The 14,387-nt window shown below is 38.6% G+C and overlaps 1 protein-coding gene across 2 annotated transcripts in view; it reads left to right on the top strand.

Moving 5' to 3' along the window:
* Nucleotides 1-14,387, top strand: part of DZANK1 (double zinc ribbon and ankyrin repeat domains 1) — a 79,646-nt gene that overhangs the window by 27,172 nt on the left and 38,087 nt on the right. For both annotated transcript variants that reach the window (XM_066236088.1, XM_066236089.1), the window contains exons 7-8: nt 1,926-2,011; nt 12,094-12,211. In XM_066236088.1, the coding sequence (XP_066092185.1) occupies nt 1,926-2,011; nt 12,094-12,211 (204 nt within the window). The remainder of the gene's footprint in view (nt 1-1,925; nt 2,012-12,093; nt 12,212-14,387) is intronic.

Below are 14,387 nucleotides of genomic sequence, written 5' to 3' on the forward strand. Positions count from 1 at the left end.
ACCACCAGGGAGAAAGATATCTCTGAGCTCAGCGTCTGGTCTGGGGTCACTGCCAAGTGCCAGGCAGCAGAGTAAATGCGTGAGGCAGCCTGGATGGAGATAAAGGACAGCTGACATCTGGCTTTAGTATCAGGGCACGACATTGGGGTTCTCCGGCCAGGTGAAACATCCTCGCCAGGTGACAAGGTTATCTTTGCTCAGCTCCAGCCAACCATGGACAAGAAGGCCTGTAGGCTCAGTGTTGCCACATCTGAGGAATTTGCAAGAGAAGCCAGAAATCTGCTTCTTTATGTGTTATTACCTAATTTTGAATTTTAGCAATTACTTCAAAATTTGTACAAAAAAAAATGTATATGTGGGCTAATTAATACTCAATGGAAGGCCAAATTTGGCCAATAGACCAGCACTTGTGACTTCTGGTCTAAGCTATGTTGGATCTAACACAAAGCAACTAAAAACCTTTGACTGATCCCCTTTGCCTATAGTGTAAAGTCTGGAGTCCTAAGCTCAGCCTGCAGGCATGGTAGTAGGCAGCAGTCCACCGGGGTCAGATAGGCTTGAGTATATGAGATATTACAGGTACTGTTGACCTGACCTCAAGCAAGTGACTTGACTTTCTAAGTGTCAGCATCCTCATTTCAAAAATGAATATATGTGCCTCTTGGTATGATGCACTAAGATGGACACAATATCATTTCTCTGGTATTTGTACCAAAGTGCACAAGTGAATCCAATCACAAAGAAACACGAGACAAAACCAAATTGAAGGACATTCTACAAATTAACTGACCTGTTACTCTTCAAAAATGTTAACATCACAACGGATAAAGAGACTGAGGAGCTATTCCATATTAAAGGAGACAAAGAGACATGACAACTAAGTGAAAGTATGATGCTAGACTGAATCTTAGACTAGGAAAAATATAGCTGTGAAGAACATTGGCCCGATTAATAAATGTGAATAAAGATAATAGTATGATATCACTCTTAGTTTTCTGGTTTTGATAATTGCACAATTGTGTAAGAGGACATCCTTGCTCGTAGGAAATGCACGTGAAGTATTTAGGAACAGAAGGGATCGTGATTACAGCTTATTCTCCATGAGTAAGAGAGAGAGAACGAAAGCACTTGGGGGAAGATGTTAAGGTGAACAGTTGGTCAGGGTGGTTATACAAGAATTATCTTTATAATCCTTGTAACTTTTCTGTAAGTTTGAAATTATCAAAAAAAATGTTATAAGAATAAAATAAAATGGGGATAATAATACCTACCTCATAAAGTCATTGTGAAATGTCAAGGAGATAATGGCTACAAAAAAAGCCAGGCACATTTTACTACTGTCAGACCCTCCATAAGTATTAGCTTCTTCCTTTCGTGTTCCTTCTCCAAATTCCTTCCTGGCCCATTCTCCTACCACTTGGACATATAGACCACGTCAAACCACCCGAGTCCCAGGATAGCCATGTACTGTAGTGTTTACCCTTGTCCCTCTGTGCATCACACACAGTGCCTAGGACAAAGTGGATGCTCAAATAAGCATGTCACAGTGAGTTAAATGTGTGTGGATAATACAAGGCAGTTGCTGCATTTATTCATTCAGGCGAGTCCTTTTGAGTTTCCTAGGGATCTTTGAGAAAAATGGATGCAAATTTAGGTTTTTAAATGCTAAAATCTGGTCTTTCTGACGGTAAATTAAGATATCTTCTCTTGTAAACTTATGTTTTTAATGTAATATACACATCTGGTTATGAGTAGCACTTTAACTTTTTAATATTGGATACCAAGATAATGATTACTTGTGACTTCCCTAATCATGATTTGTAGAGGATGGATGCTGGATGTAAGACAAAGCATTAAAATTAATTTTTTATACAGTTTACTATACCACAGCTTTTACCAGGATTCTGATTTATTCTTAATTTTAGTTCCCTAGTTTTGCACACATAACTGGCCACAAGAATTTGACAAGCACTGAGATCATGAGAATTCAGAGGGAGACAGACTTTCTCAAGTAAGTAATCTCACTCTCTTCATTATTTCTTACATCCTTCTAAGACAGAATATGATCAAAAAGAATGTAAGGATAGGACACAGTGGTGTTTGCCCCCCCCCCCCGGCTGTTTCTTATTGAGTTCTTACAGATTTTAAAGGCATAATTGGCATACAGTAAATGGCAGTTATTTAACGAGTAGAATTGACTTATGTATACAACTTTGACACTGTCACCATAGTCAAGGAAATGAACAAATCTATCACTTGCAAAAGTGTTGTACCTTTGAAATTTCTCACTTGTGCCCCTCCCCGTCCCCAGGCGCCTGCTGCTCTGCTTCTTATCACTATAGCTCAGCTCGCACTTGAAAAGGAATGATTCAGTTTGTATTCCCTTTTTTTAATTTTTGGCCAGTTTCTTTAACTCTGCCTAATTATTTTTAGATTTGCCCATGGCCCATGTTGTTGCATGTGTCAAACACTTATTTCTTTTTATTGCTAAGTGGTATTCCATTGAATGGACACATCACAGTTTGTTTATCCAGTTCCCTGTTGATGGACAGCAGGGTTGTTTCCAGTTTGGGGCAGATACGGATAAAGCTCCTGTGAACATTTGTGCAGACACTTTCATGTCACTGAGGTAAATACCTAACAATGAATGCCAGGGTCATATGATAGGTGAGTTGTTTAACTTAAAAACAACTATCATACTGTTTCCCGGAGAGGCTGACCGGTTTACATTCCCGCCAGCAGTGTGAGAGCTCCAGTTGCTCTCCCTCCTCACCAGCACTAATGTTTGTCCGTGCTAGTGGGATGGTGGGCGTGGCTTAAATTTGCATTTTCCTAGTGACTGATGATTGTGAACATCTTTTAAAGTGCTTATTTGCTGTCTATACGTGTTCTTTGGGAAAATGTCTGCTCAATTTTTTTGTCTTCTTTTTAAAATTTCATTCTGTATTTTCCTGTTATCGAATTATGCGTGTTTTCTTGTGTTACATATGCTTTGCAAATATGTTCTTCCAGTCTTTGGTTTTTTTCATTTTCTTATTAAAGTTTTCTTTTTTCTAAAGAGCTAAAGTTTTTACTTTTGATGAAATCTAATGAGTTTATTTTTCCTTTATACATCCTGCTTATTTTGAGATATTTAAAAAATATTTTCCAAACCTAAGACATATCCTATCCTACACACTAAGTTTTTCTATTTTGTTTTCTTCTATAAGTCTATAATCCATATTTAGTTAATTTTGTGTGAGGTAACGGTTTATATTTTTGCATATGGATATCCAATTATTCCAGAAAAGATGATCCTTTCCCCATTGATAATTTTTGTAATCTGTTTTTGGACTCTGTGTTCTAGTCCTTCATGTTTGTCTATGGCTATTTATTACCACACTGTCTGATTATCACAGCTTTACAATAAATCTTGAAACCAAGCATTGAAAATTCTCCAACTTTGTGTTTTTTAAATTTTTTAATTAAATTTATTGGGGTGACATTGGCTAAAAAGGTTTTATAGATTTCAAGTGTACAATTCTATAAAACATCATCTGTATTTTTTTAATAAATTATTTTATTTTTTTAAAAGATATTATCTATTCATTTTAGATAGAGGAGAGAGAAAGAGAAAGGCTGGGGTGGGGGAGGGGAGGAATGGGAAGCATCAACTTGTAGTTGCTTCTTTTATGTGCCTTGACTGGGCAGGCCCTGGGTTTCAAACCAGCGACCTCGGTGTTCCAGGTTGACACTTTACCCGCTGCACCACCACAGGTCACAGACCATCATCTGTATATTGTATTGTGTGTTTACCACTCAAAGTCAAATCTCCTGTCACCATATATTTGAGCTCTTTTATACTCATCTATATCCTCCTAACTTTTTTCTTCATTTACAAAAATATTTTGACTATTCTAGGACCTTTGAATTTTCTTTTTCTTCTTTTTTTAAGTGAGAGAGAGAAAGAGAGGAAGAGAGAGAGAGACAGAGGAGAGACAGGGACAGACAGACAGGAAGGGAGAGAGATGAAAAGCATCAACTCGTAGTTGTGGCACTTTAGTTCTTTGTTTTCTCATATGTGCCTTGACTAGGAAGCTCCAGCCAAACCAGTGATTCCTTGCTCAAGCCAGCGACCTTAGGCTCAAGCCAGTGACCTTGGGCTTCAAGCCAGAGACCATGGGGTTATGTCTATGATCCCACATTCAAGCTGGAGACCCTGCGCTCAAGCTGGTGAGCATGCTCAAGCTGGCTACCGCGGGGTTACAAACCCGGGTCATCAGCATCTCAGGCCAATGCTCTATCCACTGCACCACTGCCTGGTCAGGCTGACTTTTGAATTTTCAAATAAATTTTAAAATCAGCTTGCTAACATCTGTAGAATGTATGCTAGAGTTTTTATTTGGATTGCATTAAATTTGTATATTATTTTAAGAAAATTTGACAACAAATTTGAGTTTTTAAAGTCTAGAAAAATGGTCTCATCATTTATTTAGGTCTTCCCTAATGTCTTTCAGCAATATTGTATACTTTTCAGTGCACAGGCATTGCATATCTATTCACAGATTTATCCCTAAATCCTTCTTATTTTCTAATACTGTCCTAAATGGTATTGATTTTTAAATATAAGTTTTTGATTAATTATTGTTAGAATATAAGATACAATTGATTTCTGTGTGGTGGTCACGTATTCTGGAACCTCACTAAACTCACTGTCATTTAACTTTTTTGGAAGATTCCACAGGATTATTTGTATAGGTGATCACATCACCTGCAAATGTTGCATTGCCAGAACCTCCAGTAAATTTGTAATGGACGTGGTGAGAGTGGACATCCTTACCTTATTCCTGAACTTAAGGAGAAAATATTCCATTTCTTCATATTAATCATGATATTAGCTGTGGGCTTTTTCTTGATTTTTCACATTGAGGAAATTTTCTCCTATTCCTAGTTTGCTGAGGCTTCTTATTTTAAGTGAGAGGCAGGGAGGTAGACAGACTCCTGCATGCACCCCAACTGGGATGCAGCTGGCATCCCGCATCTGGGGCTGATGCTCGAACCAACTGAGCCACTGGCTGCGAGAAGGCATGAGAGAGAGATGGGAAAGAGAGAGGGGAAGAGAAGCAGATGGTCGCTTCTCATGTGTGCCCTGATTGGGGATCGAACCCGGAATGTCTGCACACAGGGCCAATGCTCTATCCACTGAGTCAACTGGCCAGGGCCTTTTTTAAAAAAATCAGGATTAAATGTTGAACTTTGTTCAAATCATTTTTGTCCCTCTATTAAAATAATATTACAGTTTTTCTTTTTCTGTTCATGTGATGAGTTACAGTATTGATTTTCAAGTTTTAAATCAACCATACATTCATCAGATAAATCCCACTCTTGTAACATTTCATATAATGTTTAATTTGACCCACTAAATCATATTTTTTTTGCATATGTGTACAAAAGAGATATTGGTGTATAGATTTTTTTGTCTTGTAATGTATTTTGTCTGGGTTTAGTATCAGGATAATTCTGGCTTCATAAAATGACTTAGAAAGTATTCGCTCTTCAATATTCTGAAAGAGTTTGTGTATAATTAGTATTCTTTCTTTCTTATATGTTGGATAGACTTCACCAGGGAAGGCACTGGGCTCTGGAGTTTTAAGGATGATTTTAACTACACATTCAATTTCTTTAATAGTTATAAGTCTATTCAGGTTGCTGTATTTCTTTTTGAGTGAACCTTAAATTTTATTTGCTCTTCTTTTTCTAATTTCTTTACTGTGGGAGATAAAGCCATTCATTTGAAGCCTTTCTTTTTTTATAATATAGGCATTAGAACTTTAAAGTTGAAGCCCCCAAATTTCAATGTGTTGTTTTCTTTTTAATTCAGTTTAAACTGTTAGTATTCTTGTTATTTCTTTTTTTTTTAATTTTTTTTTATTTATTGATTTTTTAAATTCATTTTAGAGAAGAGAGGGAGAGACAGAGAGAGAGAGAGAGAGGAGAGACAGAGAGAGAGAGAAGGGGGGAGGAGCTGGAAGCATCAACTCCCATATGTGCCTTGACCAGGCAAGCCCAGGGTTTCGAACCGGCGACCTCAGCATTTCCAGGTCGACGCTTTATCCACTGCGCCACCACAGGTCAGGCATTCTTGTTATTTCTTTTTGACCCATGGGCTATTTAGAAGCACATGTATGATCTCACATGGTCAAACTACCTTAACTCTGTTAAGTTTCCTGATATTTGAGCATTTTCATTATATTTTGTGGTGTTTATATAAAATTTCATACCTTTTCTCTGGCCTGTTGGCTCAGTGGTAGAGCATCAGCCCGGTACTTGGATGTCCCAGGTTTGATTCCTGGTCAGGACACACAGGAGAAGAGACTCTCTGCTTCTCCATCCTCCCCCTGCTCTCTCTCTCTCTCTCTCTCCCTCCTGCAAACATGGTTCCATTGGTTCTAGCGAATCAGCCTGGGGCACTGAGGATAGTCCTGTAGAGCCTGTCTCAGGCGCTAAAAATAGCTCAGCTGTGAGCATAGCCTCAGATGGGCAGAGCATCGGCTCCAGATAGGGTTACTGGTTAGATCCCTGTTGGGGTGCATGTGAGAGTCTGTCTCTCTATCTTCCCTCCTTTCACTTGGAAAAGAAGAAAAATAAAATAAGATAAATAAAATTTCATACCTTCAGAGAATATATATATTGTAGTTTTGACTGGTAAATATTTCATGTGCACTTACAAAGAATGTGTTTTTTGCTAGGTGAGTGTTTCGAAATTGTCAAGTTAAGTTGGTTGAGAGTGTTAAGTTATTTCTATCTTTATTAATTTTATGTCTATTGTTTAATAAATATTGAGAAAGTTAGGCTGAAATCTATGATTATAATTATGAATTTTTCTACTTATGATTGCATTTCTATCAGTTTTTGCTTCATGTACTTTGAAGCTCTACTAAGTGTATTAACCTGTTGGATTTTTATGTCTTCTTGCTGAATTGACCCCTTTATCATTATGAAATAAACTTCTTTAATTCTGGTAATATTCTTGCTCAGAAATCTATTTTGTCTGATATTAATTCAGTTATTCCTCCTTTCTCAGGATTAGGGTTTGCATGACAAATCTCTTTTTTTTTTTTTGCTTTTAACCTATTTGTGTCTCTCTATATAAAGTTGGATTTTTAGAAAATAATTTGACAATTTCTGCATTTTAATTGAGATGTTGAGAGTATATTTATTCTGATTATTGATGTATTTAAATTTAAATCAAGAATCATGCTGTTTGTTTTCTGTTTATCTTATCTATTTGTTGCCTTTTCTTTTTATTTTCTGCCTTCTTTTGGATTAATTGGGTATGTTTTATTATTTCATTTTCTTTTATTTCCTTTGTTGGCTTATTAGCTATAATTTTTTTTAGTGGTACATTTTAGTGTACATTTTTAACTTAATAGTTTATCTTCTAGTAGTATAATACTACTATATATGTATAGCATAATACCTTATAGCAGTATATTTCCAATAACTGAATACCAATATATTTTATGATATTGTCATACATTGTACTTCTACCAATATTATGAACCTCATAATACATTATTCTATTTTTTATAATCAATTTTTTGAGGTCCTTTATACATTTTTAAGTGTAAAATTTCATGGCATTAAATACATATATAATGTTGTGCAGCCACCACCACTACCCATTTCCAGGACTATTTTATCTTTCTAAACAGAGCCCAGTTCCCATTAAACAGTAACTCTCCATTACTCCCTCCTTCTATCCTCTGGTAACCTCTATTCTACTTTCTGTTTCTATGACGTAGTCTATTCTAAATACCTCATGTAAGGAGAATCAGACAATATTTGTTCTTTTGTGTCTGGCTCATCTCTCTTAGCATAATGTTTTCAAGGTTCATGTAGCATGTATCAGAATTTCATTCATTATTAAAGATAAGTAATATTCCATTGTGTGTGTATACCACCTTTTAAAAAAATTTACTGAATTTTTTGGTTAATAAACTTATGCAGGTTTCAGGTGCACAATTCTCATTGTGTGCTTACCATTTTGTTTATCCTTTTGATTATTGTGAATAATGCTGTTATGAACATTGGAGTACAAGTATCTCTTTTGAACCCCGCTTTCAGTTCATTTGCATATTTGCCTCAAAGTGGAATTTCTGGGTTGTATGGTAACTCTGCGTTTACCTTTCTGAGGAGCTGCCGCTGTTCCTACTGCAGCTGCATCATTTCTGCTTCCAGCAGAAGTGCACCAGGTTTCAGTGTTTTCACACTCTCACCATCACTTATTTATTTATTTTTTTTTAAAGCTGGAAACGGGGAGAGACAGACAGACTCCCGCATGCGCCCGACCGGGATCCACCCGGCATGCCCACCAGGGGCAACGCTCTGCCCACCAGGGGGCGATGCTCTGCCCCTCCGGGGCGTCGCTCTGCCGAGACCAGAGCCACTCTAGCGCCTGGGGCAGAGGCCAAGGAGCCATCCCCAGCGCCCGGGCCATCTTTGCTCCAATGGAGCCTTGGCTGCGGGAGGGAAAGAGAGAGACAGAGAGGAAGGGGGGGGGAGTGGAGAAGCAAATGGGCGCCTCTCCTATGTGCCCTGGCCGGGAATCGAACCCGGGTCCCCCACACGCCAGGCCGACGCTCTACCACTGAGCCAATCGGCCAGGGCCACCATCACTTATTTTTAATTTTTAAATTTTCTATTCAAAAGGTTTATATGGCCATCCAAATGAGTATAAAGTGGTTCTCATTGTAGTTTTGATTTACATTCCCCATTTTTGTTTGCTTCCTGGATATTTGTGGCTCTTCTTTGGCAAAATGTTTATTCAAGTCTTTGCTCTTTTATTTATTTATTTATTTATTTATTTATTTATTTATTTTTACAGAGACAGAGAGAGTCAGGGAGAGAGATAGATGGGGACAGATAGACAAGAAAGGAGAGAGATGAGAAGCATCAATCATTAGTTTTTTGTTGTGATACCTTAGTTGTTCACTGATTGCTTTCTCATATGTGCCTTGACCGCGGGGCTATAGCAGACCGAGTAACCCCTTGCTCGAGCCAGTGACCTTGGGTCCAAGCTGGTGAGCTTTGCTCAAACCAGGTAAGCCCACACTCAAGCTGGCGACCTCGGAGTCTCAAACCTGGGTCCTCCGCATCCCAGTTCGATGCTCTATCCACTGCACCACCGGCTGGTCAGACGCCCCTTTTTTAATAGGTTGTTTGTTTTTCATTATGTTGTAGGAGTTCTTTATACATTCGGGACATTAGTCCCTTATCAGGTACATGATTTGGAAATTTTTCTTCCATTTTCACTTTATAGTATATTTTGCTGTACAAAAGCTTTTAATTTTGATCACATCTGGTGTGTGTGTGTGTATATATATTTGTTGATGTTGCCTATGCTTTTGGTAGCACATCCAAGAAATTATTGCCAAATCAAATGTCATGAAGTTTTGTCCTTTATGTGTTCTTCTGAAAGGTTTGTAGGTATATCTCTTACATTCAGGTCTTTGATCCATTTTGGGTTACTTTTTGTATTGGGTATGAGGTAAGGGTCCAATTTCATTCTTGTGTATGAGAATGTCCAGTTTTCCTAGCACCATTGTTAGACTGTCCTTTCCCCATTGAGTGGTGTTCACACCATTGCCAAAAATCATTTGATAATATGTGCAAAGTTTTATTTCTTGGCTCTCTATTCTATTGGTCCATATATCTGTCCTGTGTTAGAATAATACTGCTTTTATTAGTTTGTAGTAAATTTTGAAATCAGGAAGTGTGAGTCATCCAACTTTGTTCTTTTTTAAAGACTATTTTGACTATTCGGAGTTTCTTGAGATACTGCATGAATTTAGGATGAGTTTTTCTGCAAAAAAATGTCATTGAGAGCTTGATAGAGGTTGCATTGAATCTGTAGATTGCTTTGGGTAGTATTTTCATCTTAACAATATGAATTCTTCTGACTCACGAATACAGAATGTCTTTCCTTTTATTTATATCTTCTTTACTTTTTTTTCTAAGTTTTGTTTTGTGACAGAGACAGAGAAAAAGAGACAGACAGATAAGGACAGACAGGCAGGAAGGGAGTAAGATGAGAAGTATCAATTCTTCATTGCAGCACCTTAGTTGGTCAATGATTGCTTTCTCACATGTGCCTTGATGGGGTGGGGGCTACAGCAGAGTGAGTGACCCCTTGCTCAAGCTAGCGACCTTGGGCTCAAGCCAGCAACCTTGGGCTTCCAGCCAGCGACCTTGGGCTCAAGCCAGCAAACATGGGGTCATGTCTATGATCCCAGGCTCAAGCCAGTGACCCGGCACTCAAGCTGGTGAGCCCCCGCTCAAGCCGGATGAGCCCACTCTCAAGCTGGCAACCTTGGGGTTTCAAACCTGGGTCCTCCACATCCCAGTCCGATGCTCTATCCACTTTGCCACTGCCTGGTCAGGCTTTTTTTTTCTAAGTTTTGTAGTTTTCATTGTACAAGTCTTTTATCACCTTGATTAAATTGATTCCTAAATATTTTATTTTTTCCAATGCCATTATAAATGGAAGTGTTTTTTTTTTTTTATTTTCCATTGAAATTGTTTATAGGAAAACAACATATTTTTGTGTGTTGGTTATTTTATCCTACAACTTTTAAAAATGTACAGTGGTCTCTGGCTTATTTTAAGGGTTGGGTTCCAGACCCCCCATGATAGGCAAAAATCCACAAAGTAGTGACCTTTTATTTATTTTATTATTTATATATATTTTAAGACTATGGTCATTGAGCCAATCAGCACCTGGGATGCAGAACACAGTGCTTTGGTTGGTCGCCTCCCATCCATCAGTCAATATGTGCCATGTGTGATCTCATGTGGCCAAACTAGCTCAGGTGGAAGTGGCCATAGGTGCATTTTCCATACGTGCCAGTCTTTGTCTACTCATCTGCTGTAATGCTACATATTTTATTTTTATTTAATATTCTTTTAACGTCTTTTTATATATTTTATATTATTTTCAATTTTTAAGCTAGAAAATGCTTATTTTGCCACAAAAATAATTAAAATAATATATAAAAATACCTATTGTATATATTGCAAAATCCCATGATATAGCAAAAAATCTGCAATACAAAATTAGATATATACAATTTAAAAATCCATGATCCAGTGAGACTGTGAAAAGTGAACCATGATATGGCAAGGATGACTGTACTTATTAGCTTTAATCATTTACTTCTGTGTATGCTCTCTAGGGTTTTCTATGTGTAAAACCATATCATCTGTGAACAGAGATAATTCTTCTGTTCCACAGGAAGAACTACTTCCTGTCCTGTTTAAGCACCCTTTATTTTTTTTTCTTGCCTAATTGCTCTGGTTAGAACTTCCCATACTATGTTGAATAGAAACAGTGAACGTGGCTAATCTTGTCTTGTTATTAATCTTAGAGGAAAAGCTTTTAGTCTTCCACCATAGAGGATGATGTTAGTGTGGATTTTTTGTATGTGGTCTTTAGTATGCTGAGGATATTTCCTTTTGTCCCTAGTTTATTCAGTGTTTTTAATCATGAAGGGATGTTGAATTTTGTCAGTGCTTTCTCTTTGGCTGACATCCTGAACCCAAGGAGCTGGGTGAGGGTTAAATGATGGGATCCATTTTCCCTGGAGACTGGGACAGGCATTGCTGGGGCAGGGCCTCGGAACTCTAACCAGGTGCGTGAAGACAAAGGCAGAGCTTGACTGACAGTGACCCTCCAGAGTGTCACACAAACTGGGCTCAATGCTCAGGTAGAAGGTGGGAAAAGTGCAATGTAGACATTAATGGAATTCCCTAGGCTTATCCTCACAAATCCAATGCCAAACGCAACATGACAGGACAGGGCAGATCCCCCCTAAGAAGAGGGAGCAAGGCTGTTAACCTCAGCTGTAGTCAGGAAGTGAGATGGTCTACGGGTGAAGGGTCCCAGTGGTCCTAGCTCTGAGGACACTTCGTAATAAAATGACGAGAACTTGTTCCATAGCCTTTGAGAGTGTTTTTTGTTTTGTTTTTAAATTCTTGAATACTTTTAGATTTTTCCCTGACTTCTTCCTGTGAACCCGTCAGAACAGGGCCTATCAGGCAGCTCTTCTGTTGCAGGTGTGCCCAGTGCCTCGCCCCGCGCCCATCGGATCCCTTTGCTCGCTTCTGTCAAGAATGTGGCTCTCCTGTCCCACCCATATTTGGTTGTCGTCTCCCACCCCCAGAAGCAGCTCAGGTGAGCAGCACAGCTTCTTCCATTGCTTCATCTGATCTTTATTTGCAGCAGTAGCACAGTGCCTGGTGTGCACAAACTGCAAACATAAATACTTGCTGAAAATATTACTGGCAGAAAACTCTCTTACTATCCGACTCCTTAGGCATGAAAATTATTTGCAGCACCATTTTTGCATGTGCTCTTATAGAAACACAGGTTCAGAAATAGACTGAAATCCTATTGTTTTAATGGATAAATATTAATTTCCTACTTACATGATATTTCGGTATATAACCTGGATATAATAAGGAAACATGTTCTAGAAATAAAAGAAATGTACTAATTACAAGTCTGTATAGTTACAAGATACATCATTCTTTCCAAAGAAGCTGTTTATATAGGCTACAGATAGATCAGTTTATCTAAATTTTAACATTTTAGCCAAGTATAGACAATAATTGATACTATTCTACCACTAAATTTGTAGTTAGTTAGAAAGCATACTTGGCTTTCTAAAAATCAATAAGTTCATCCAAATGTATTCATATTTTTATGTATTTGATTCTTTGTGGAAGGACTGCATAAAAGGATTTGTGAAATGACCATGAATATGAAAAATGACCATTTAGCCTGACCAGATGGTGACACAGTGGGTAAAACATCCACTTGGGACGCTGAGGATCCAGGTTCGTAACCCTGAGGTCACTGGCTTGAATGTGGGCTTACCAGCTTGAGCATGGGATCATGGACATGACCCCATCGTGGCTGGTTTGAGCCCAAAGGTCACTGGCTGAGCGCAAGGACGCTGGCTTGAGCAAAGGGTCACTCATTCTGCTATAGACCCCTGGTTAAGGCACATATGAGAAAGCAGTCAGTGAACAACTAAGGTACTGCAATTACGAATTGATGCTTCTCATGTCTCTCCCTTCCAGTCTGTCTGCCTCTCTCTTTCTCTCTTGCTTATTGGCTCAGAGGGTCAGGAACAGAGTCAATTTCAGGGGCTCTCTAAATACGTACAGATTCTGCGATAATGTATTGAATGATGTTGAATTCAGAGAGGTGACAGAACTTATTAAAGTGGATAAAGTGAAAATTGTAGCCTGTGATGGTAAAAATACTGGCTTCAATAATACAGAATGAATAGAAAAATGGCTTTTTTATGCCATCTTCTGTTGTTATCATCACTTGTTAAATAGAAGCATAGAAGAGACTTTTTAAATTTATTCTAGCATTGCAGACGTGACTACACTGTGCCATACTGTCAGAACCCGGGAGGAAGAAGCTCATAACTTCGTAGCCTCATACATTACCTTTATTATACAGCATGAAGAAACAACTTTTTTTTAATGACAAATCAAACATCATTGCCTTCCTGATAACATTCTTTAATAAACTCATTTAAAAAAATGTTTTATACATATATATTTTAAAGATTTTATTTATTGATTTTAGAGAAAGGAGAGAGAGATGGGGGTAGAAGTGGGAAACATCAACTCATAATAGTTGCTTCTCGTATGTGCCTTGATCGGGCAAGCCCAGTGTTTCAAACTGGCAATCTCAGCGTTCCAGGTCGATGCTTTTACCCACTGCACCACCACAGCTCAGAGGCATTAAACCTTTTTTGTCTGTCTTCCCTGCAATTTCCGACCACTGATATGGGGTTATGTTATTAAGGTATTTCCATATTGCCTCTTGATTGGCATCCCCACTTGCAATTTTTTCACTTTTATCCGAGCATCATTGGCTGTGTGATTTACCCTTAACCATCTTTTCACTGTAGGAGTAGGATCCCATTCCTTCAGAATGTAAATTTGTGATTTCTACATTGGGAGGCTGCCCAGGTGCCCACCTTAGAGAGAACCCTGATTACAAGTGCCATTTTAACAACCAGTTTGCCAAATTCAACAAAAAACTAGATACCGGTTCTGCTGAAGCGCTGCGAACCTTCTGAATCCCACCACTGCTGGGGCCCACTCTGGTCTGTGCCGCACCTGCACATAGCCTCCAGTCAGCTATGGGTGGCAAGCTGACCACAGTGCCACTTCTACAGGCGGAGGGAAGCTTGAGGCTCCCAGAAGCTAGGAGAGAGGCGTGGAACATGACCTTCCCTAGAGCTTCAGAGAGAGCATGGCCCAGCCAACTCCTTGATTTGTCCCCTGTAGTTGACTTACTTCCTGGAACTCCCAGTTAAACTCCT

Source organism: Saccopteryx bilineata, chromosome 6 (assembly GCF_036850765.1).
Source record: "Saccopteryx bilineata isolate mSacBil1 chromosome 6, mSacBil1_pri_phased_curated, whole genome shotgun sequence".
In the NCBI taxonomy this organism is placed as follows: domain Eukaryota; kingdom Metazoa; phylum Chordata; class Mammalia; order Chiroptera; family Emballonuridae; genus Saccopteryx; species Saccopteryx bilineata.